This window comes from Balearica regulorum, chromosome 1 (assembly GCF_011004875.1).
Source record: "Balearica regulorum gibbericeps isolate bBalReg1 chromosome 1, bBalReg1.pri, whole genome shotgun sequence".
Taxonomy (NCBI): Eukaryota; Metazoa; Chordata; class Aves; order Gruiformes; family Gruidae; genus Balearica; species Balearica regulorum.
The window spans coordinates 199,647,830-199,672,512 of NC_046184.1; the positions used below are offsets into that span (position 1 = coordinate 199,647,830).

At 37.1% G+C, this 24,683-nt stretch overlaps 1 protein-coding gene across 3 annotated transcripts in view; it reads right to left on the reverse strand.

Moving 5' to 3' along the window:
- PARP4 (poly(ADP-ribose) polymerase family member 4) overlaps positions 1-24,683 on the reverse strand; it is a 54,961-nt gene that overhangs the window by 787 nt on the left and 29,491 nt on the right. For 2 of the 3 annotated variants that reach the window (XM_075742230.1, XM_075742229.1), the window contains exons 21-35: positions 20,649-20,730; positions 20,093-20,230; positions 18,214-18,409; positions 17,911-17,981; positions 16,335-16,522; positions 14,107-14,206; positions 12,677-12,847; positions 12,193-12,273; positions 10,279-10,359; positions 9,406-9,501; positions 7,645-7,791; positions 5,567-6,241; positions 4,339-4,440; positions 2,195-2,297; positions 1,203-1,335 (exon numbers count right to left, since the gene is read on the reverse strand). In XM_075742230.1, the coding sequence (XP_075598345.1) occupies positions 1,203-1,335; positions 2,195-2,297; positions 4,339-4,440; positions 5,567-6,241; positions 7,645-7,791; positions 9,406-9,501; positions 10,279-10,359; positions 12,193-12,273; positions 12,677-12,847; positions 14,107-14,206; positions 16,335-16,522; positions 17,911-17,981; positions 18,214-18,409; positions 20,093-20,230; positions 20,649-20,730 (2,364 nt within the window). Of the gene's footprint in view, positions 1-1,202; positions 1,336-2,194; positions 2,298-4,338; positions 4,441-5,091; positions 5,158-5,566; positions 6,242-7,644; positions 7,792-9,405; positions 9,502-10,278; positions 10,360-12,192; positions 12,274-12,676; positions 12,848-14,106; positions 14,207-16,334; positions 16,523-17,910; positions 17,982-18,213; positions 18,410-20,092; positions 20,231-20,648; positions 20,731-24,683 lie in introns of all 3 variants that reach the window. The other variant, XM_075742228.1, reaches the window with a different exon arrangement.

Genomic DNA, 24,683 nt, shown 5'->3' on the forward strand with positions numbered 1-24,683 from the left:
CCCTATCTTTTTAGAATCTTCCACATGGGAAGTATGTAGACTTATCATTACTTGCATTTATTTGCACTATTCCAATCACTATACATTTCATAAAGGTAAACTTGACTCCTCCTTTGTACAATCACATATGTTAGAATTTCTTTCATCAAGCAGTCAATGCAATTTTATTTGTATTCCTGACTAGCCAAAATTATACAACCAATTTTTCCCTCTGTCAAGGAGTTTCAAAAGAGGGAGTAAGATTTCCAGGGTGCTCCGACTGTTTCTTTATCCTGTTCCTACATGCTCTGTAAAGTACGAAGTGTGTAAACCTTCCCATTTTGGCACAAGGAGTCTGTTGGTGGCTGGGGCAATCCAAGTTCACTGGAGGCCTATTCCTTCCTGCTTCTTTGTGTTTCCTGTATACAAAAAAACTTGGCAACTGATAATTGTTCACTTTGCCCCCAAAGAAAGGGAATTTCCAGACACAGGGACCCTATATTCAAAAGATAATAGAGCACCAGGACATAGAGAAGTGAAGGGTGCGGGGTTCAGAATGAGCCGGCACCAGCATTCCTCACAGCTGAAGGAAAGGGTGGAAACTGTGCTGTGAAGAGTCATCTGCTCTAATAATATCAAAACTCTTGTCCAGAATATTTTATGGTATATGCTTCTGAAGAAAACCAAGCCATAAATATATTCCTAAAAAGAGTGCAGGCCAACAGGCACAAGATAAATGAAGGAAAAATCTGATAGAATTTTTTTTTCCTAATTTCAAAAATAAGTGATATCGAACACTGGAAAAGAATGCCCTTAAAGTTGAGGTTGATGAATCTCCATCCTTAAAGATATTTAAAACTCAGCTGGGGAAGATCCTGAAAAACTTATCCAACATCTGAGTTGGCCCGCTTTACAGAAGAGATGACCTCCAGAGGTCATATCCAACCTGAGTTATTCAATGATTCTAATAAGTAGTATAAAATATCTTTTACTACTTTCTATACTTCTCAATTTTTGTATCATATTTTGCAAAGTATTCCTTCCTCCACCCACCCTCTTAAAAGAAACCACATGCCACCAATCTGATGAATACCTTCCATTCCCTTTTCTACAGCCATATCCTGTAGTATAGTGATTGACTCTCCAAAATGAAATTAGTCTTCTGTATGTTGAGAAGGTTTACATTACTACATTAAATGATAAGATTTTATTTAAAAGCACACCTTGAATTAGATGATTCATCCAGTTTCATCAGTGTTTTGAAAACTATCCCTTTCAATTCCTTTGTGCAGCGTATGAACTGTAGCACAAGAAGAGTAGCAATCAACTTCAGTAGCATTTCTTTTCCATTTGGGCCTAAGGAAGAAGAAAAGGGAAGCTGCATTACTATTTAAATGATTTCTTGACAACAGAAAAGGTGCTTTCTGCAAACTACTCCACATTACTTTAAAACATCAATTGTCCTAATGCTATTTAATTGTTTCATTCACATTAGTGATTTGACAAACATGCTCCTGGCTTTCAAATTTAAACTTCGTAATGCTTTGTTGGGATCTCTGCAGTTTGTGTTTCCTTGGGTTCTAATCTACTTTGATTTTAATATAAGCTACAGTGGGAAACTTGTAAGATTTTTGTCTTTTCATGAAGCATTGCACCCTCTAACAATTTAGAAAGAAGGAATTGCCTTTTTTTCCCCGTAAGTTTTCTGGTCTGCTGCCAGCAAAGACCACCAATTGACAGAATCATACAGCAGAATGCGTATAGATGGAGTGCATACTGAATGCTGCTCTGCGTGTGTCTGTGTGCGTGTGTCTGTGTGTGTGAATATATTCATATTATTTGAAATGTGAAAAGCAGAAGTGGTCTCTGCCTCTCTCCTAGGAGAGGCTTTTCTTCTCTTTTTTTCTTTAGTAGCTATTAATATAGCAGACACAATAATTGAGATAAAAGAACCTCTGTTGCTACTCCAACTATCTCACATCCTCCACACATTTCTCCAGGAGATGTGCTTAGCAATCAGGACACAACATTGTGAGAGAAGTTGAGAAAAAAACTGTATTATTAAAATCAGGCACTTTTGAGAACTTTAAGTGAAGAGATCCATGTAAATTCTGAGCATATCTTATTGAGAGTTCTACTATACATATAGAGTAATAACACATACAGATAGGAAATATCTGTATGTACTGCTTTTTAATGACAGAAAAATATTTACCAAGTGACTGAATGCCTTTTCTAATAAGGAAATTGTTAATTAAATCATCAGCATCAAAATTCAAGATTTTTCCCAACTGTGGACTGAGATTCCAAGAACCATCCTATGGAATAAACAAAGATATGGATAAGCCAAAGATTCAGGACACTGAAAACATATTTGGCAAGAAAAAAGAACACATAGAATTACTTTATTTTTTTAAAAAAGCTTATACAAACACAAACCCTGAAATCCACATAATGAATTTAGGTGATTCAAATATTAAACTTCAAAACCCTTTGATATACCATCAAATGTCTGTAATTGACCTGGAATGTTGTAGTTAGCCTACCTTGTAAAAAAACCCTTAAACATTAACAACAAAGTCATTTTGAAATCACTCCCATATAAAGTATGCACAATGACAACACTAGCCTTTTCAAATTTATTTCAAACAAATTCCTTCTGAAAATTATTTTTAAAGGTGCTAAAAAAATAAGCATTCCTTTTACTCAAAAGAAACAATAAAGGATCCCTGTCCTCTGCTGAGAATGCAAAGTCTCTATAAAATTATTTTTACTCTATACGTTATTAAATGCACTATTAACAAAACCAATCCTATTTTATCTGACTTTTCCTGCCAAAAATTAGAAAACTCTCAATTAAAATTATCTGCCAAATGGTTTGCTAACCTCAGGTTAGATGGAAGAGAAGCTTTTAACAGGATGTTCATGTACTTACTCTTCAATATTTAATACTTTTGAAACTTTATTTGCCCTTGCAGCTTTATGTCTTAGAAAACGGTAACTGTAGACACAAATTTATAACCCTTTGTTTAAGGTAATTTAGAAGATAATACATGATTTAAAAGGGATGTTTAGATAGTAATTATCCAAATTATGTAAAAAGTGAAAATCTATAGAATATTAAGTTTAATTAGTGTAAAAAACCATGAGAAATTTTCTTTTTAAAATTCAGCAATTGGATGTTCTGCTGAAAAAGAACTCTTGCGCTGCAGTTCAGGAGTTAATTCCCACAAGAGTCAATCACAAGTCCACTACGTTAATTCCCATGGTATCCATGTGGCATGTGGTAATGGTTCAATGTTTAGAAATAATTTTATAAAAGTGTCCTGTCAGAAATATAGGAAAAATATGTATCTCTTTTTAATGCTGAGGTTGGCTATACTTTACAACTTTCACATACAACCTTCATACATAAAATAAAGTTAATTACACACAGAAAGAAGCAGTGCTTTAAAAAAATAGCAAGAAAGTGTGATGAGGATGCAAATACTAGGTGGACTCTGCTGCACAAAGGAACATGAAGCTGGGGCACCTGGAAGACTTACTGAATCTAGTGTACAGGGCGTACTCCTAGCAAAAGGGAATTCAACATACCCCCAATGGGCCAATCTCTGCCAAAAAATGACAGGAGTCTCCACTGAGGGCATCCCACGGTGGCTTCTTCGCTTGGATCATGTAAAACTCTTGAAAACGTTATTCTGTTTATTGCTTAGAGATACTGACTGTGCAAGCCACTACCTGATTGTTGATCATGACCTCACCCCTTAAGTCGGCAGGGTCACCAAACTGGCAATACTGTTATGCAGGACAGGGACTTCTCCCACCATGAGGGACATAGCAAACGTAACAAAACTAAACATTACCTGCTCTGACTCCTACCTGCAGGATTCTTGGCTAGTACAATTTCCTTCAGTTTCCCTAGCAATTGGTCTGAATGTCCAGGGGAAGTTCCTGCTGCAACATCTCTCAGTCCAATCCTCTAAAACCCAACTAGTTTTTATTTTCTTGCATAATGGGCATTATTTGCATCCACTTCTTCCACTTACCTTCCCCTCTACGTTTTATACTTGTCCCAGGAAGCCCCCAACCTGCAAACTGATGGAGGCTGTAAAAAGGTGCTGGAGGTGTATTACTACCTGTCAGCCCTCATTTTATACTGTTCCTCACATAACCCATTGCTGAGTTGCCCGTGAAAGCAATAAAACATAGCATGACTAATGTCAGCACATACTTGTAAAATCTGTTTATAAACATTTTATAAATGTATTTTACTTTATCTCCGGACAGGATTAAAGTAAAAATATTTTTTCCTTCTACCTATATTTTAAGTAATGCACAAATAGACTATGGGTACTGTACCTGATTTTGGAGTGCAAAAATTTCTTTCCAGTTGACAGAAGACAACAAAATTCTCTGTTGAATCCTTTCTTTTTCTGTTGTCATAAAACATCTTGATTGTTCCTGCAGAGAATAATGTTCACTAAGAATCTTACGACCATTACCCATGCAGCTACTACATCATGATACAAAATAATTGCATTTAAAAGTTTAAAAAACACTCCTCTTTTTAAACAGAAACCTCTTTTTCTGGTTGAAAAAGTTTCATTCTCTCTCATTTAGGAAAGGATTTGCACAAACATCAGCTACAGCTGGACAAAGTTCCTGTTTACAAAATTACATGGAGTGAAATAATTCAGAATTAGTGAGACTTTTTTTCTCTTTAATCAAAACTGTATGTCTTCTTGTATTATGCACATTATCATTATACTGTCATTTGTATGTTCAAAATGAAACATTATTGTTTAAAAGAAAAATTTCTTAGCCTCTACCTTATACTGGGCAAATCCAGAGTAAAATTTGACTCTGGAAACGTTATCACCACTTGTTGGCTCTGATTTTTATACTCTTTCTTAAGCATGATGGATTGCCCATGAAAAGAACAAAAAATAGCATGACTTTGATGTCACCATGCTCTTTATAAAATCAGTTTATAAAGCAAAGAAAGCAAAATAATTTACAAAATGTTTATCTCAGGGCAGGGCTGAAGATAATTTTTCCTTCTACTCATATCTTACTTTTAGGTATTGCATGAATAGAGGATGCGTACCGCACCTGATTTTGGAGCTCAGGAATTTCATTCCTATTTACCGAACTGAATGGACGTCTTTCCTGAATCCTCTGTGTTGACATAAAACACAAAGATTGTTCCTGAACAGAGTAGTGTTCATTAAGAATCTTACTGTACCACCCATATAGCTACTACTTCCTGATACAAAGTAATGCCATTGAAAAGTTGCCTTAAAGTAGTAAGGAACAAGTGACAGAATTCAGAGTATAAGATTTATCACTTTGAAAAAGCATAACTAAAACCCAAACAAACAAAAGGAATGCTTTCTGCATTTCAGGTTCAGATTTCTTGAGTTGGAGAGCAGCCTTATTACCAGCCTTACCATGTTCTTCTTTGGCTGTACATCCATGAACCTTTAAACGCAAATGTTAAAGGCAGCTTTCATTAGCTGAATGCAGCTTGGATTTCAACATGACATGTAGCATCCTATATATAAAAGACTACTGATGGAAGACTTACCACAGCCTTAAACTCCTTACTAAATCCTTCTTCAGGAGCCGTAACATCACACTGACGTGCTACCTTTGTGTAACACCTTAACTGTCGCAATGCAACACGAGATTTCGGAGTAAGTTGTTTTTCAACATGATTCTTTTCGGAATTTGTGCGTGCAGCAGGTGAACTAAGCAATACTAAACCCTGCATTGCAGCAACAGAAGAAGAATCAACACGTTTCCTGCCTCCCACTGGCATTTGAAAAAGACAGGCAGGAGGAGGGATAGAAGGAGGAGCACGTTCAGGAATGTCCACACAAACATCTGATTTTTCAAGTGCAGGTGTCTGAAGTGGTTTTTGTTGAGTCAGATCAATTCCTCCTACTGGCTTAAAAGGTTTAAAACCAAATGATGAGAAAGGTTCAGCAACATTTGGCAGATGAAAGTCATATAGTGAAGGTGACTGTGTTCCAGATGGTCTCTTCATTGGGGTACTACTATGAAAACAGAAGTTTGATTTCAGATTGCAGACATTATGTTTAAGTTCAGAAGCATTCGCAAAGCCCTTTGCCATGCTTTTTGGTGAGATGCTCTTTTGAGTAATAGGAACTTCTTTGGATTGAAATTGGAAGCTTTCAGGTTCAACTTCCTCACTTAGGACATCCGCTGAACAAAAATCAGCTACTGCTGGGGAACATCCCTGTTTAGTAAAATCACAAGGAAACAAAATAATTCCAGAATTAGTAAGATACTTTTCTCTTTCTAATCAAAACGGTATTTCTTCTTATATTGCGTGCAGTATCATTATACTGTCATTCATATGTTCAAAATGAAAGTAATATATCAGTTAAGTTAAAATTTTCTTACCCTGTTCTACCTTACACTGAGCAAATTCAAAGGAAAATGTGACTGTGACAAAATACAACCAGAGAGGTATTTGACACTATTAAACCAAAAATTATTAATATAATGATGATTATGAGCCAAGAAAGTTCCACAGTACAATATTGTTGTAGAAACAAAGATAGATCTACACAAAGTGAAGCATGGATCCTGCTTGTGCTGCAGTTCTGTGTGCTGCAGTTCTGGCACACGTACCAGCTGAGGTCCAGTAGCTGCTGCATACAAGCTAGTAAGCCTGGGCTATACTGCCACCCAACACCAACGTAGATGTTTGATACTGTTCCGTCTAGGCATTCTTGGGCCAAAGGATCAAGAAAATGGCCTTATATGAGTTGATCTAAGTTGTAGAACACACAGTCAGATCCCATTCTAAATATCTCAGTCTTAATACATTACAGACTACAGGCTGAGATGATGCTCCCGAGTTGTAGTAAATGCACATCATGGTCATGCGCAATATAATTTAATAGACAAATAATGATCTTCTTGAGTGCCCACACAATTTGGAGATGTAAAGCTTTAATCTGTCAAGACTTTATGGACTGACAGAATTACACCTGCTGGCTAACTGATGCAGCTGTCTTGTCATTTCCAGTCAAGAGAGCCACCATAACTAGCAAACATCCTATGTCACTAGTTCAAGTTTCTCTCATTGATCCTCGTCATCCCAGAGACTATCCCACGGCATGCTAGCAATACGTCCTCTTCTTCCAGTCATGCTTATCCCCATTCCCAGTAGTCTCTCTGCTTTGTCTGTACTTCTCTGCTAGTGGAGACTTAGTTATGGATCAATACCTTGTTTTTCCTTGAAACTCCCTGCCTCTCCCCCCCCAGTTTCTTAGAGCTAAATTTAAGGCTTCATTTACACTAGCATATTCTTATAAGACAATGCTCTAACAGGCGTTAGTTCTGGAAGGGAGAAGAAGTCTGTCTTCTATTATATTGTCATATTGTCTCTCAAAACTTCTGCTACACACGATATTTTTAAGTGTACGTTATTCTGGGACAAGTTCCTCCAAATCTTCATGTTTATAGCAAAATTCCACACAGTAGTTGTGTGGCATTCATTATTTTCAAAATAAAAAAAACCCCACCAGATTTAATGAACAATTACTATATGGTTACACATACAATACGGCCCCACTTTTGGATAATATACCAAAAATATTAGCAATAAAAACATATATTAAATGTAATTACCAGGGCACCAAAGGCAATTCCTTCTGAAAATAAGCCAGATTCCATTGACTTTTGGTCCCAGTCCATGTAAGGTAAAAAATCTACATCTTCTTGAGCTATAATTTTCAGGATGTTTGGAGCATCAGCAGAACAATTTTCATTAGCATCCTAAATTAAAATGCATCACAGTTACGAACCTGAAAATTCTCTGGCATTATAGAGACAGTGCCTTTTTTTTTTTTTGTGAGTTTGAAATGTGTTGAAAACAGGGAATAAGCAGATAACACAGTACATTAAAAATAGTCAGTATATACAAAAACCAGTAAATGCAACTGCACATTTTTTACTGTACTGAGGGACAATATATCATCAGTAATTAGATTCATATGAAGTATAAAGGTGGACAGTGTATATTTGTATGTATAATTTGTTCAAATCCACATAATGGAAATAAAATCCAAATCTTGTGCACTTTTTGTCAGAATCCTATTCCCACCCTTTAAAGGAAAGCAAACATAAGCATTATAATAGATGTGCTTAAAATACATTGCATTCTGCAAAATCATGTTAAGATGACAAATTACGTAGATAATATAATGCCAAGCTGAATGGGCTAGTTTGGGTATTTCTGCATGATACTACATTGGGTGTGGAGGTGCTTTTGCCTTAAGATGTCTGCAATGCTTTGTTCCACTGGGTCAAAAAAAATCATCCTAGACTAGAAATGAGATTAAAGCTATTATATTTCCAGACATAATTCAAACATAACATTCTAGAAGTCTGTTTCTTGAGAGGCATCATATCAACAAGAGGAAACTGAATCTTTTGAAGAATTGCAAAAACAGCTATATAAAAATCAGAATGACAGATGATAATAATCTGTTGACACCCTTTGTAAACAACTAGCTCATGAAATCACACAGGTGTTCCCTTGCTAATCTGCAACATATTTTTTCTTCTGAATATAGCTTCTGTTATGTACCAGATGGAATATTCAGGTGCATTACAGAAAAATATTTCAATTGACTCACTTGAGTTACCTTATTTTGAAAAGTAGTCCCTGACCTGGGAATTTCTAATAACTTCACAGCATTCCATTTTATAGTTGCCTTTTAATCAGATTTTTTTTGAAATGCATGTCTATCTTTTGATATTTAACTGCAAATGTTGGAGTTGTTACTCAGGAAAGCAGTATTTCCAGAAAAATGTAACTCTTATAATGTACATATGCTACTGGTATTGGGGTTTTTTTTGGGTAATAGTGTAGGCATCAAGATGAAACAATAAAAATAGGAAATTTTTTTTTTTCAAGGTTTGCTTTCCTTGTGACTTCCACCTGACAGAGACTCCCCTAGAATGACTTTTGCCAATACAAAACCCATTAGTTCAGCAATCCATGGCTAGAGTGGCCATTTTGCTATAGTTTGGCATCCTTACTTTTTATGAGAAAGGGTTCTGTGGCTTATGCACCCAGGATTGAAGAGTACTCTTTGACCTATCTGGCTCCCAGAGCACTATCAGGAATTACAAACCCTTGTAGCAAATCACAACAGGAACACACAGATTGACAAAGTTTGTAAAGTAAGGACAAGCAATATAAGAGATAGAAAAGGAAAATAACTTGCTATATTGCAGAATCTCAAAAATAATAGTTTTAGCGCTATTGTAAAAGAATAATTGTTCAGCACAAGGAAGACTAGTTTTGATATGTACAAGGTTACAGAATTTAGAGTCTTTTGACAGAGAAGCTAGTGGGAACAAGATGTTATGTAGAAAACATACCCTTTTCTCAACCGCAACGAAACTTGTAAACTGGCTTATAACGGAGTTCTCCAAGCTGAAGTGAATAATCATGTTTTTCAAGACTTGTTTCTTCATCTAGATGGTTAAGTATTAACAAATGGAAGAGGAAGAAAAAATACAATCAGCTAAAAGAAACAACGTCAAAACTGAACACATACCTGTAAACACACTTATGCACTCTAAATAGGGACACGTAAAAGGAAGAGCTCGTGAGTATACTGGCCTGCCTAACTGTCTGCTCCCTTCTTTCTTCTACTCCCTCATTCAGCTTTGGGAAGGGATATGCATTTCCTCTAGTTACACTTCTTTGGGTTCTATCCTTCTTCTAGTGTAAGCAGCAGCTATGTTTTATAAGAATTAGTCTAAAGTCTCAAATAAGCCAAGGTGGCAATATGGTAAGTTTTTAACTAGCTAAAAGCTATTTTTTTAACAGATCATCAGATCATTAAGTCTATCTGTAAAACACAGGTCGTTATCTTCCATCATATCCTACACAAAAGCAATAGACTTTTGCCAGACTAATATGTATTGATCTTCATGAAACTAAAATGTTCTATGTCACAGGAAAAGAACAATCACCTATGGCCTACAATGACAGGGTACAGATTAGGAAAAATAGGCACACATTATGCAAACAGATGACATTCTTATAACGAAGAAGAAGAAAAGACTGTCCCAAAATTTTTCAAAATATTATCTGGGAGGTTATTACTATATTGTGATTTTAACATTAAAATATTAGGATTGCAACCTTCTAGTTATATTTACAAAGCAAGAAAAACTTCTCTATTCCACTGAAATGTTTCCTATTTAGCATTTTAAAGATATACTTTTTATTTCAGATTATCAAACCTCATGTTCTGTTTCATTCTCATGAAGAATCCCATCTTCATAGTCATTAATGAAAGCTCTTGCTGCAAGTTTGTGCAGCACCTAGAAGGAAAGCAAAACTGATGATAAAAGAGTAGTAACTTTTTTTTTTAAATTCTTCATTTCATTTATGATGAGGTCCAGCTTCAGGCAATTAACTTTCATATTTAGATAGAACCTCATTTTCTAAGGAAGGGTCAAGCTAATTCTCCATTCAAAAAGCAATCACAACCTGCACCTAAGGTACATTTTTATTTCACTTAATTTCAGCAAATTAAAAAATACCCAGGTCTTTACTTGTTGTGCACATTCTCTCTAGAGTCAAGGTGAGGGAAAAAAAAAAAGCGAGCAGGCAAACAAACAGAAAAATTCCACCAGACAATTAGTATCAGCTCAAAACAGCTAACTAAAACAGGCAGGAAGAATGCCCCTTCTGGATGTACACATTTTTCTCCAGTGACTGTAAACAAAGCCTGGACAACTACCTCAGATTTAAACAACAATATCTATATAGGTGAAGTAAATTAATCCTGTCCATAAAAATACAGAACTTGGGGGAAAAATAAACAGAGTCTAGACTGTTCAACTTTAAAAAAAACCCAGGTCTGCCAAAATCAAGTAATTTTTGATCTGAGGGGTTGTATGCAGAAAAGGGAAATACTGAACTGTCCTAACCAGAAATTTACTTTTTGAACTAAACTAGTCTTTCATAGAAAAGAAAAAAAAATTTGGTCTTTTCAATATGTTAAAGCTAACAAAGAGAGGGAGCTTTGTAGGGGCAATGTGGTAAAGTCCAGCTGTATTCCAGTTCCCATTGCCAAAATATTCCCACTGGCTCATTTTTGGAAGAATATCATAGATGCCAAAGAGAGCCACTTCTGAAGAAAACCTCTTAAGGAAATAGTTACTTTTTGAGCTAAGGTGAATTGGCAAAAGAAATAGGTAGGAATTCTCAGAGTTCATCTAAAGCATCAAGAATTAATAATTTACTTCTAATTTTGACCCTGTTTTTTATCATTTTGCCATTTCAGTTTACACCTTTCAAAACTTACTTTTTTTTTTAACTGCACCCGGAATTTGTAGTACAGGTATTTTTATAAAAGCAAAAATTCACTGTGGCAAGCCAGTACATTGCTTCTGCTTGCCAATTTTATTTCCCTGTAGAAAAGCACGTCCCTGGAAACCAACTGTCCTTGTGGAAACCAACCCCACAATAGTAGCTTTCAAAGTAGATTATGCTAAATAGGGAACAAAATCATTCCTATCTGAAAACAAATCAGCTTCCCTTAGTGAGGAAGGGGTGACAGTCATATCAGAATTATTACGAAAGGTTGACACCTGTTAGATTTAATAAATGGTTCTTTTTAGTTTGTTTTCCTTTTCAAAATGGGGGCCGTGCTTTCTTCTGCATAAAGACGCCTTAATGTCATTGTTAGTGAAGCAGAGGAAAGGCTACTAACACTTTACTGTCTCTTTTTCCATACATTTCAAGAGAAGATAGACTAGCAAGGAGATGTTCCACATAACAACAATTTACAACATGAAAGATAAAGCTGCTGCAGCTTCTTCACAGAGGTTGCGTGAAGAACAGCCAATTCAAGGATAAAGCTAGAGCCCAAACAGGCTGCCAAAATTAGCAGCGCTTTGTATTGTGAGAAGCTTAAGTTTTGTGTTAGAAAGCACAGAGAAAGGTGACACTTTCATGTAAAACAGTTTCCCTTTAAAAGTCTGAAAACTGAAGGTCTGTGTTAAAACATCAGAAGCCAAAAAAAAAAAAATGCAAGAGCTGCTGAAAACAGGGTTTTCAATTCCTGCAAAAGAGCACGAAGGAGCACATAGTTGTTTAAAGCAGCTTGTCTCACTACAGCATGTACAAATTATGTTGGCCAAACTCACTGTTCCTGTCGTCTTCTGTAGTTCAGTAGTTGACACCACGGTCTCTAGTTCTTGGTTATTTATTACTGCTCTTAGGGTGGCCTAAAAGAAAAAAAAAACAACCCAAAACTGTTTCCTTCTCTCTCATGCTATGTTACCAGCACACGTGTGCTGTTCTGTCTCCCAAATATAACTCAAATCTGTACGTCTTTGCATGTCTAGGATTAGACATGTCCCCTAAAACAAGGGGACAATCACAAGTAAAGGAATCCTGTATTTATCAAAGCACAATGATATGAACATTAAATTACGTAACTTTTTCCTCTCTACTTTTTAGAGGAAGAACTAGTAATGACCATTAAATAGTAACTTAATTACATTTAGCAATGAAAAAGAAGCTAAGTGCATGCTGCAGAGAGGCTATATAATACAATATAATATTTCCTTTGTGATTGTTTTACAGTTGAATTTCTATCCAGTAGTGCATGTGTATTCCAGTCTTTACCTGAGTACAGTGAGGGATGAATCCATAGACAAGAAGTCTCTCATTGTTAAATAAAGACTGTATTTGAGCAGGAGCCTGCATTGGCTCTAGTGCACCTATATTAAACTGTTGCCATTTAATAGAAACTGAACTGCATCCTGGAGAAAATATTCTAGATACTTGGCTCTGTATCTGTGTAAAGAAGCAAAACAAGTTAGTAGGCTTTCAAAAGAAAAAATAATCTCTCAATAGAAAATTCCCATGTGAATGGAACTAATTTCTTTTTTTTTTTTTAACAACTAAAACAAGTCACCTACTATTACTCATAAAAATTAGTCTAATGTTTAGAGGTAATAAGGAGAATCACTCAGCCATTATTGTACTGGTTTCTGGAATAATGAGCTTTCTTTTAAGTAAAAACTGAAATTTGAGAGTAAAGTTTCTATTCATCAGGGTTGCCAAAGAGGCTGGGGAACATGGCCTGCTACACTTAGCACCATCTCCTATGTGTGAACTCTGAGAAATGCGAACAATTCTGCACATCTCCATGGCCTGCTCTGGATAGTTCTGCATATATCCCTCAAATGACAGCCAAAACAGCAAGAGGAGGAATCTGTGCTTTCATCCATTCCTCCATGCAAACATGTGCCAGATCCTAACCTTGCTGCAGCACCTTCTCTACTGTCCCTGTTCCAGGAGGGACCAGATTCAAGGCATAGGACAGTGCTGTAGACACATAAACATAGAGGGAAACTGCATAGCAGCACACATGGGGTCCTAGATTGCCTGAAACTTCTCGATGCACCAACAGTCAAAAGTTATGGAATACAATTGCCACAGGCCTCATCACCATAGCATGGACAATGTAGATGGGCTGTGACCTACGACAGAAGTAGAGCCATGTTCTTCCAGTCAAGCACAATTATTTATATAGCTTGACATTTTAAAAACTTTTTCCAAGTTGGTATCATTGTACTTACCAAGAAAAGTACAGGAGCCCTCTCAAAAATAATATAAAAAATAAAATAAGTCATGGCTTTCTTGTTTTCTTTTACCCATGCAGTGACCAGTCTGAATGAGAAGGTAGGGCAACTGCAGTGACAAATGCCCTCCCTTATCGAAGAACTGAGGGCTCTCTACAGCTCTCATACCCCTTTCTATAGCATGTGTTCTTGCTGAAAATAAGACACCTTTGTATTACACAAATTAAATACTACTCTCTCTCACTTAGTAACAATTTATATTTAAAATAAAAGAAGGCTTAACAGACAAGTATCTCGCCCTTCCACCTTCTATCAAATGTTTTTTGAACTATCTTATTGTAATAGCAAACCTATGTGATCCCATGAAAAGCAGCAATTCTCATTTTGATATACTGAAGATATGCAGTATCAGATATTGATATATCAGATAGATCACATACTGAATATAGTCAAGATTTATAAATGTACCTTTGCCTCCCAGTTATACTTTGATTTTGGGTCAAAGTATTCAAATGCTCCAGCACCGTATTGGGACAAAGATCTCAGCATGTGACGATTTGCTGTGGAACTAACAAAAAATTTCTTTATGTAATTATTGAATTAAATTGTTCATCTGATTCTATTTATAAGTATTTTGTTTTTAATTAGTACTGCAAGTTTTTTGAATCTGAATTTTTAAAATTCTATCCCTTTTTCAGGGGACAGACCAACTGAAAGCAACTGAGCCACTGAATGTGCTGCTATATTAGAGATTTCCTGACAACATCAGAGGAAATTACATGGTACATGAGTTTTTACATGTCACAGTGCAGGGCTGTGCAGAGAAATTAACTTAGTTTCAAACACCAATAAGACTGCATTAAAATGATGCTGATGTTGAACTAATTAGCCTCAATCTCAGCAGAGCTATTTAGCATGGACACAGCTACCTCACAGCCAAGTCCAGTGTCAGCTAGAGAATGGTACTATCTGAACAACATGGATATAACCAATATGGTAACACTTACTAGCCTGATAGAACAGCAGGCTCTGCTCACCAATAGTCTGACTATTGTGAAGCTGCTTCGTGGGTATATACACAAATGAAAGCTTTATAGAGGATTAAAGGAGAACAATTAAGCAGATGAGAATTCTTTTGGGCGAGAAACAGCCCAGTATGTCTTGAATTTTTGTCAGACACAAAGTAGACTCAACAGGACCATAGAACCGTCTTAGTGCCCTAGTGAATCTGCACCAAAACCCCTCAAGGCAAAATTAAATAGTACAATTGTCTCTATGCTAAGAACACATAATATCTTGGGTTTAAAGTTTACTGGTCTTTTAAAAGTCTTTTTTATATATTTTGCTGCCTTGTGCAACTCTGTAAAGTACAAATCTTGCACTATTTAAAAATAGGGTTTTTTATTTACCGACAGAGAATTATCACAGATAAAACAGATGTAGTATTCTCTGTTAATTCAGCCTTCTAGAAAACATTCTGTCTACGCAAGAGTATGAACCAGAGTGAACTTCTGTTTTACGCCTCTTCACCAGGATTACTTTGCCAATGTAACACGTTAAATGCAGACCCTGCCTACTGAAAGCAGATTGTTGCACACTAGCACATTAATGTTAGTGCCCATGAGGAACCATTGAAGCTATGCCCTCTCAGACTACCAGCACTGAGGTAAGGCATTGCCAGGCATAGTTCCATCATATCAATAACCAATAATCAATGACCCTAAATATGCTGAACAGGAACACAACAGGAATGTATGTATGTTGAAAATAGTGTCAGTGTGCTGCTAATGGACACATACAATCTGCTCTTTATTATGTGGTGATGCAAATTCTATTCTAATCATAACATATGATTACTCTGAAGTGCCCTGGGATGTCTGGTACCTGGCCTGAAGGGTGTGCTTGCTTAGTGCTGGGAGAGGGCCCACAGCCGTCAGATCTAGGGAAAGTTGTCAGAGCTATGGTGAAGGTGTCATAAAACACCAAAAAAGCTCTAGAAGAACATGACCCTCACCACTGGTCTTAATTATGATGTATCCTTGACAAGCCTCCCAGGAAATGGTAAGAACCTCCCTGAACCTTTCCCATTTTTATGTGAAATATGTAACTGTCACCCATTTTTTTTTTCTTTAAAAAGTTGTTTCAGTCATATATATCTTTCCAGTTTGTTGTTACTGAGAACAGTCAAACTAGGTCACAATTAATTTCAGTGAGGTTTTGCCTGTTCCTCTGATGGCTGAGAAGTCTAGTGCTTACTTTGTCTTTAAGTAATTACCTTACAAACAAATGAAAATTAAATAATAAAATGATACAACTATTAACATTGCATTGAAATTGCAGTATTAAAATGAGACTACACCAAAACATGAAATGCAAAATTTTAAAACATTAACTCTTGTATTGTCCAATTAAACTCTTAAATAGTAAAGTAGTTATAATGAGGAAAGATATGAATAGGTAAGACTACCTGGACATGGAATTAACGTTATTGTAGGTATCTGATCTTTGAAATTCCTTACATATTTTCCATTCCATTATTAAAGGTACACAAACATTTGTACATTTAATCTAAACCTACATATACATTTAAGACAGTACATTCAGGCATCTGACAGTTGTAGCTTATTAACCTCTTACTTTGAATAAATTATCAGTGATTTTAAACAAATGCAATTGCTAGCTAACTTTGTACTTACCCAACACCACATGTAAATAACCTTGTATGTTGGACATTGTCTTTCACAATCTGGAAAGTCACACTCTCATTCTGAATGTGTCCATCTGATATTAGAAGAATGTTACGGTGTCCTTGAGAAGGAAATAGCAGGCTTAAGTAATGTAAGGTCTTCCATAAATCAGTGTTTCCCAATGTTGCAGTAGCAGACTGAAAAGTCAAGTATTACAATTTTAGTTTGAATTTATTTTTTCCTAAAATAACATATAATGTATAATTTAATATTTATTTCATTACACATGACTCCTGGTTTCCAAATATAAATTATTACTTCTCAAGTTTTATTTGCTCCTACTCTTCTATAATTACTATTGGAGATAGAGCTTAAGGTCCATCTAGTCCTGTATCTTCTCTGGCTCAGGCAAAAGACACAGGCAAAAGAGGTAAGAAAAAAAAATAAATTCTTCTCCTACATTATTTGCAAAGCTTTTAGTAATCAGTGGTTTGGGGACTTCTTGAACTGGTGTTTTCATCCAGACCATTGCACCTAAAAGCTATTTACAGCTCTACCTTTTAATTTGCCTGACCCACTTTCTGAACTGAATTACAGTTTATCCTCTACATCAAGCACAACAAGAAGTTCTGTTATTTATTATGCATGAAAAGGACTGTGTAAGGATTCACGAGAGGCTAAAAAAAATCAGGACGAATCCGCTCCTTGTACAGTAGGTCTTCCATATATCTGGCCACGTTTGTTTTGTCTCCCTACCTCTTCAATTTGAGATGGAGCGACCAGAAGTGCATACAACATTCAAGAAACCACAGCAATACAGATTTACACAGCTACCTAACTGTGTACCTTTTTGATTGCTACTGAACACTGGGGTACCATTTAAGAATGACTATTCACAGTGGCTCCAGCATCTCTTTTCTGGGTGAAGCCCGATCTTGTACAGGTATAGTTAGTGTTGTTTTCCCCTCTGTGTTACTCTGCACTGATCACCATTTGCATTTTAACATCCCATTTTCAAGACACCCATTATATTAGTATCTTAGACATTATGCTCGCATCAAGGAGCTTTAGTTACAAATTGAGAAGCCTAATTCTAGCACTCACAAGATACGGTACTAACCAAAACCTATTGTCCTAAGTAGTCTACAGCTGATCTTTTGGTGCCAAAAGCATTTTCCTTTTCACTGAAAGTCCTTTGGCCTAAGTGCTGCCTTCACTTACAAATTATAGATTTCCAGAGGGAAGTCAATCATTTCCTCTCTTTCCACTGTGAGTAGGCAATAAGAGGTATGAAACTCCAAAAGATAAATTTAGGGGGAAACACTGAAAAATGTCCTAACACTGATTGATAGCTACTCAGCTTCAAAACAACAACTTAAGCAATCACTTAAAACCAAACTGAAATTAATATTCAGACGTGGCTGTGCTTGTTACTAGGGAAAATAGACTTCAAATAGACTAAATTACAGAAAAATCTTAGAAAATGGCCTAAAGAAAAAGAAAAAAAACATAACAGAGTTTCATAATGATAAGTATCCCATACAAGGAAGCATTCTTTAGAATACAACCAAACTCATTTACTTACTGTAATAAACTCCTTCAGTGATGCCAAATCATTTATGATGTTCATTGAACAAGAAGAAAATTCTGTGAAATCTGTGAATAAATATTAAGAGCACTGAAATATTAAGTATGTAGCAACAATATGGAAACACAAGTTTAAGTTTTATGACTGGAATATCAGAGTAGAAGTATTCCATACTGCTACACGTTCCTGGTTGCAGCTCAGTGTATTATGCTGGTTTGATAATAATGATACACATAAAATTAAGCCATGACAAGAAGGTAAAAGGTTGCTCTCAGGTAAAAAGGAAATACAGGAACTCACTTGTGCCAAATTTGACTACATTCACTCTTTGTCTGACCCAAAATAGTTCCAAAACATGTAAAGCAATCTGCTTTGCTTGGTGTAGAGCTGAACCTGCCATAGAATTCGAGCAATCTAATAAAATAATAATTTCACTGGACAGCTCCTGTTCTTGAAATGCTGTTTCAAACTCTGGTTGGAATACAAGCATGCAAGCCTATAGAGGGAGAAACAAAATAATCAGCGCAGTGGACAAATACTATTTCATTAGAAAAGTACCCAAGCATCTTCATTTTTCTTATTATGAAATGAGCAGATATAGCCATATTTCAAAGTTTTAACAAATATATGTCATTTACTCTTAATGCTCGAAAGGTGCAAATTCCCTGTCCTTTACCTATATCCCAGGTCTCATATGAAAAACTGAAAAAGGAATTTTGTGGTTTCATGTTCCTATCTGATTCACTCTTCTGCAAACAGCACTGGATTCTCTTCTACAAGTTACAAAAAAAAAAAATCACAGATATCACCTTTTATAATCATCACTGCCACCATAAGTTTGTGAGAAGTACTAGAATTAAAAAAAAATGTAAACCAGATATTGTCCTTGCCATGAACAGAGATGCTATAAAACCCAAAGGCTTTCAAAAGTGAAACAATTAAATGCTTGAAGGATTGAAAGTGTTTCCAATAGGGAAGAAAAGATTTGCACTTTGGAAACACAAATAGGAATCTCTTTCTTTCTCCTTTCCTTGGGAGAATACCAGTATTACTGCAGTCAGCGGAAAGTAATCCCCTAAACTAATACATTTAAACTAAGCAACTCTGATTAAAAGGCAGAAAAATAAAAGACATCATTGTAGGAAGGAAAACAATCTTATCTGTCCTTTTACTTATTTTAATCAATTTCCACATTGGATTGACAGATTAAAACACCAAGACTTTACATTTCACCTCTGCAGCATTTCATCTTATTTAAAAAAATAAATAAATAAAAAGGTGCTGAAAATAACTGAAAGTGCCAAGAACTTCACAGGTAATACGAGAGATTGAAAAAGCTTTCAATAACCAGGAATAACATGTTTTATGATACCCTTTTAAGTTTTAAATGCATTTCTCAGGCAAGGAGTACTGTGCATGAAGGTAAAATGGTTGAACTAATTCTTCCATTCCTACCTAACCTTTTATTAATGTTTTTCAGTGGTGATAATGAGCTCATCTGTGACATAACCACAGCTGGATTCTGTTTCTGGGTGATCCAGAGTGCTAGAAGTGGTAGCTATGTCTTTTTCATTTATTAGTGAAAAAGAAAAGAGTAAAATGCCTTTGAGAATAATCACTGCAGTAGTGATAGTTACAACAGAATGCAACATCTTCTAGGAAGGCCAAATGCCTTCAAATAAACCACTGACAGATTCTGTAAATATTTGTAAGTTGTAAACACAGCCCTACAAATTTAATGATTTAAAATTTTACTTATTTTTAATTAGAATAGTGATTGCATGACTCTGAAGCTACTTAGTTCCAGCCATGATTTATTTGTTCACTTCCACTGCTGCAAATGCAACATCTGTATCAAACACTGTAGTTGCATTTCTATGAAACACAAACAGCAGCACAACAGTTAGGAAAAAAGTGTTTTACCAGAAGTGATTGGACACTATGTTGAACCATTTACTCTCTTCCAAGGCAAGTGATAAAACAAAAGCAACAAGATTCTATGTGACTGAAAACAAAACTCATTTCTGAAGAATACTCAGCTTAATAAACCAGATCAAATTAGCACTGTCCAGGTGTGAAATTGTTCTTCATCTTTTACCCATCAAAACTAAACTGTTCCTGTTTATTATGTTTTAGCATATTCAGTATGATCTCATAAACAGTACAAGTTATACAGTACCTCACTCATTTTGTTGGGATGCTTCTCTACCCACATTCGAGGTAGGTAGACCTGAGAAATCCAGATATCTAGAAAAAAGCCGCTAATGTCCAAGGAGCTGTTATCCACAGTCTTAATTACAGCCTTGCAGTCTGTTTTCTAGAAAAGGAGGGAAATAATAGGCATTTAAATATTTATTTAATAACAATATAGTGAATATTTGCTTTGTGAGAACAGGGAATGTCAACAGCGTATTTAATAGGGGTAGTCCCAAAGCTTTTTGTCAAAAAGGCTACAGAAAGTTTACAAGGTACAGTTTCTATTTACATATTACATTCTTTAAAGTATCATTCATTTTTCTGAACGTATTTTTAGATAAGAAGACAACGAAATCAGAAAGGCTTCAAGCACAACAGACATTTTCATCTGAGGGAAACAGAGGACCAAACTATTTGTAGAATGAACAGTGCAGAAAGCCAGACAGATCTGGCACAAGCATTTTCTAGGATAAAAGTTCAATTTTAAATACACAGCAGAACTGCCAGGCAGAGGCATAGTTAGAGTGAAATTAATTTACCTTTATTTTAAGTTTATGTGTCCAACTACGTATGCATTCAATACTAGATGGCATTTCAATAGACATATTCACGGAAAATCCACTAAATAAAGAGAAAAGAAAAAAACAACTGAATGGCACTGCAGGGAAGATGATGTTTAGTGTGCATGCCATGACTTCTCCATGAGAAGGAACTATGTTTCCTGTCCTGTTTACCTCTTTGGATGAAAGCGGAGAATACTGAGCTAGTTAGACAAGTTTGTGTCCCTAGGAATCCCCTGCTCATTCACTACAGGTATTCATAGTTTAACAGGTTAGAAGGGATCAAAAGGTCATGTGACATGATCTCCTCTGAAAGACATTACATAACATCTTCACCAATTATCTCTTCATTTAATCTAATTTTTATTTTCTAAAGCAAAGCTTCATAACAGACAGCCATACTGGATTTCAGAGAAGCCAAGTTCATCATTTTCCATGTCTAACTATTCCAAACCTCACTGCTAAAACTGCATATCTTTTTTTCTTATTCAGCTTTAATTTCCAGTCTTTGCTTCTTAGTTTAGTTCTGTAATGACATTAAAAAGCAATTTGGTAAGTGCAATCATACCAGCTACATAAAAGACACAAAGATACCATATGATGTCATGGAATCACATTGCAGATGGAGGTCAATGTGTGTGGCTTTTGTTGGGTTTGGGGGATTTTATGTTTTGGTTTGCCTTTTTTTTTTTTTTTTTAAGATCCTCCGATTGGCATTTTGACAATTTCAGTCAGTCTTGCCTGACAAAGTAAAATAATCTTCTCTCTTCACTAGTCCTTTGTTTGCATATTTTGTGACTGCATTAGCCATTTTTGCCCCAGTATCACAGTGGTTGTTCATTCCAGGTTGTTGACTCACTGGGTGAGTAATAAACCCTGGGTTATTGGTAGTCGCTGTCTTCCAGGATATAATCTCCCAAGATGTAGATGTGTAGGGCTGCAATCATTTCATCTACATGTAGCCATGCATTTGTCAGTCTTACACCATTTTTGTTACATGGGCCTATTTTAATCCATATTCTTGACTACTGTGAGTCCTAATCTCAATTATTATTAATATACCATGAATCTCTATCCTCCGCATATGAGCAATTATTTTCTATTTACAGCCACATGTCCACTATCCTTAAGATGCCTGTGGATAAAACATGCAATACACAGCACAGCCCCAAAGTATCTGCAGCAAGAAACAGCCTGCTGCCAGAAAAACATATTATGTTATTAATATATTAGTAAGTTTGCAGGTAACTTGGATGTCTTTGTGCTAGTCCTTCTAGAACCTGAAGCTGGAAAGAGTGAGATACAGATATGTGATCTCCATCCTCACACAATAACTATTCTTAAATGTCTCCTAATTCTTATTCATATTTTCTAGTTTCCCTTAACATTAAAAATTAAATTGTATTATCATTTTAAATACCTTTCCTACAACTGGATGTGTAGTGTATGAATTTGTTAATCTATTCCTGATATACGGCAAAAATGGCATCAAATCTTTAGCTGATCAGTACAATATTGCTACTAACCAGTAGTAATTGTACTGAATAAAAGCAAGTTAATAGGAAACACTATTTCAAGTTAAATATAACTTTAGAAAATGATTACAGATGTGGTTTTGTGCCTGCTTTGTAGAAAGAGCAGAGAAGAACCTAGAACATGGTCATGAAGAGCACTTTTCGTGGGCTTTAATACATAAATATGAATAGCATTAAGTTTTGACACATTTACTGCTACTACTACCTGTATTACTTGTTATTCTGGATGAGAATGGCCATATGCAGAAATGTTTCTGGAAATATAATTATTAATACTCAGTTTCAAAGAAATCTTCTTTACCAGCAACATCACAGTTTCAGATAATTGTAATTTTTTATTTAAAATGCAAATACAAAGAAAGGTTAAAATATTAAGTGCAGTGATATTGAAAAAGATGATGATCATAGAATCATAGAATGGTTTGGGTTGGAAGGGACCTTAGAGATCATCTAGTTCCAACCCCCCTGCTGCGGGCAGGGACACCCTCCACTAGACCACATTGCCCAAAGCCTCATCCAACCTGGTCTTAAACACTTCCAGGGATGGGGCATCCACAGCCTCTCTGGGCAACCTGTTCCAGTGCCTCACCACCCTCACAGTCAAGAATTTCTTTCTAACATCTAATCTAAATCGACCCTCCTTCAGCTTAAACCCATTACCCCTTCTCCTGTCACTACACTCCCTCATAAACAGTCCCTCACCATCTTTCCTGTAGGCCCCTTCAGGTACTGGTAAGCCGCAATTAGATCTCCCCAGAGCCTTCTTTTCTCCAGGCTGAACAAGCTCAACTCTCTCAGCCTGTCCTCATAGGAGAGCTGCTCCAGCCCTCTGATCAGCTTCGTGGCCCTCCTCTGGACTCGCTCCAACAGCTCCATGTCTCTCCTGTACTGGGGCCCCCAGAGCTGGATGCAGTACTCCAGGTGGGGTCTCACGAGAGCCGAGTGGAGGGGCAGGATCACCTCCCTCGACCTGCTGGTCACACCTCTTTTGATGCAGCCCAGGACACGGTTGGCTTTCTGGGCTGCAAGCACACATTGCCGGCTCATGTTGAGCTTCTCATCAATCAATACCCCCAACTCCTTCTCCTCAGGGCTCCTCTCAATCCATTCCCTGCCCAGACTATAGCTGTGCTTGGGATTGTGCCGACCCACGTGCAGGAGCTTGTACTTGGCCTTGTTGAATTTCATGCGGGCCCACCTCTCCAGCCTGTCAAGGTCCCTCTGGATAGCATCCTTTCTCTCCAGCGTGTCAACCACACCACACAGCTTGGTGTCGTCAGCAAACTTGCTGAGGGTGCACTCGATCCCACTGTCCATGTTGCCGACAAAGATGTTAAACAGTGCCGGTCCCAGTACCAACCCCTGAGTGACGCCACTTGTCGCTCTTCTCCACTTGGACATTGAGCCGTTGACCACAAGTCTTTGAGTGCGACCATCTAGCCAATTCCTTATCCACCGAGTGGTCCATCCATCGAATCCATGTCTCTCCAATTCAGAGACAAGGATGTCGTGTGGGACAGTGTCAAATGCCTTGTACAAGTCCAGGTAGATGACGTCAGTTGCCCTTCCCTTATCCACCAACACTGTAACCCCATCATAGAAGGCCACCAAGTTTGTCAGGCACGATTTGCCCTTAGTGAAGCCGTGTTGGCTGTCACCAATCACCTCCTTATCTTCCATGTGCCTGACCATAGTCTCCAGGAGGGTCTGCTCCATAATCTTGCTGGGCACAGAGGTGAGACTGACTAGCCTGTAGTTCCCTGGGTCTTCCTTTTTACCCTTCTTAAAAATGGGAGTTATGTTCCCCCTCTTACAGTCAGCGGGAACTTCGCTGAACTGCCAGGACTCTTCAGGGAGTCAAATATGATGGAGAGTGGCCTGGCCACTTCATCCGCCAGTTCCCTCAAGACCCGCGGATGCAACTCATCAGGTCCCATGGACTCGTGCACCTTCAGGTTCCTTAGATATTCTCGTACCTGATCTTTTCCTACAGTGGGCAGTTCTGCATTCTCCCAGTCCCTGCCTTCTGTGACCTGGGCAGTGTGGCTCAAGCATTTGCCAGTGAAGAACGAGGCAAAGAAGTCATTGATTACCTCAGCCTTCTCCATATCCTGGGTAACCAGGTCACCCGTTTCATTCCAGAGGGGACCCACATTTTCCCTCGTCCTCCTTTTCTCACTAACATACCTATAGAAGCTTTTCTTCTTGTCCTTGACATCCCTGGCCAGACTAATTTCTGTCAGGGCTTTGGCTTTCCTAACCTGATCCCTGGCTGCTCAGACAGTTTCTCTGTATTCCTCCCAGGTTACCTGCCCTTGCTTCCACCCTCTGTAGGCTTCCTTTTCTTGTTTGACTTTGCCCAGGAGCTCCTTGTTCATCCACGGGGGCCTCTTGGTGTTTTTGCTTGACTTCCTCTTTGTTGGGATGCATCACTCCTGAGCTTGGAGGAGGTGACCCTTGAATATCAGCCAGCTGTCTT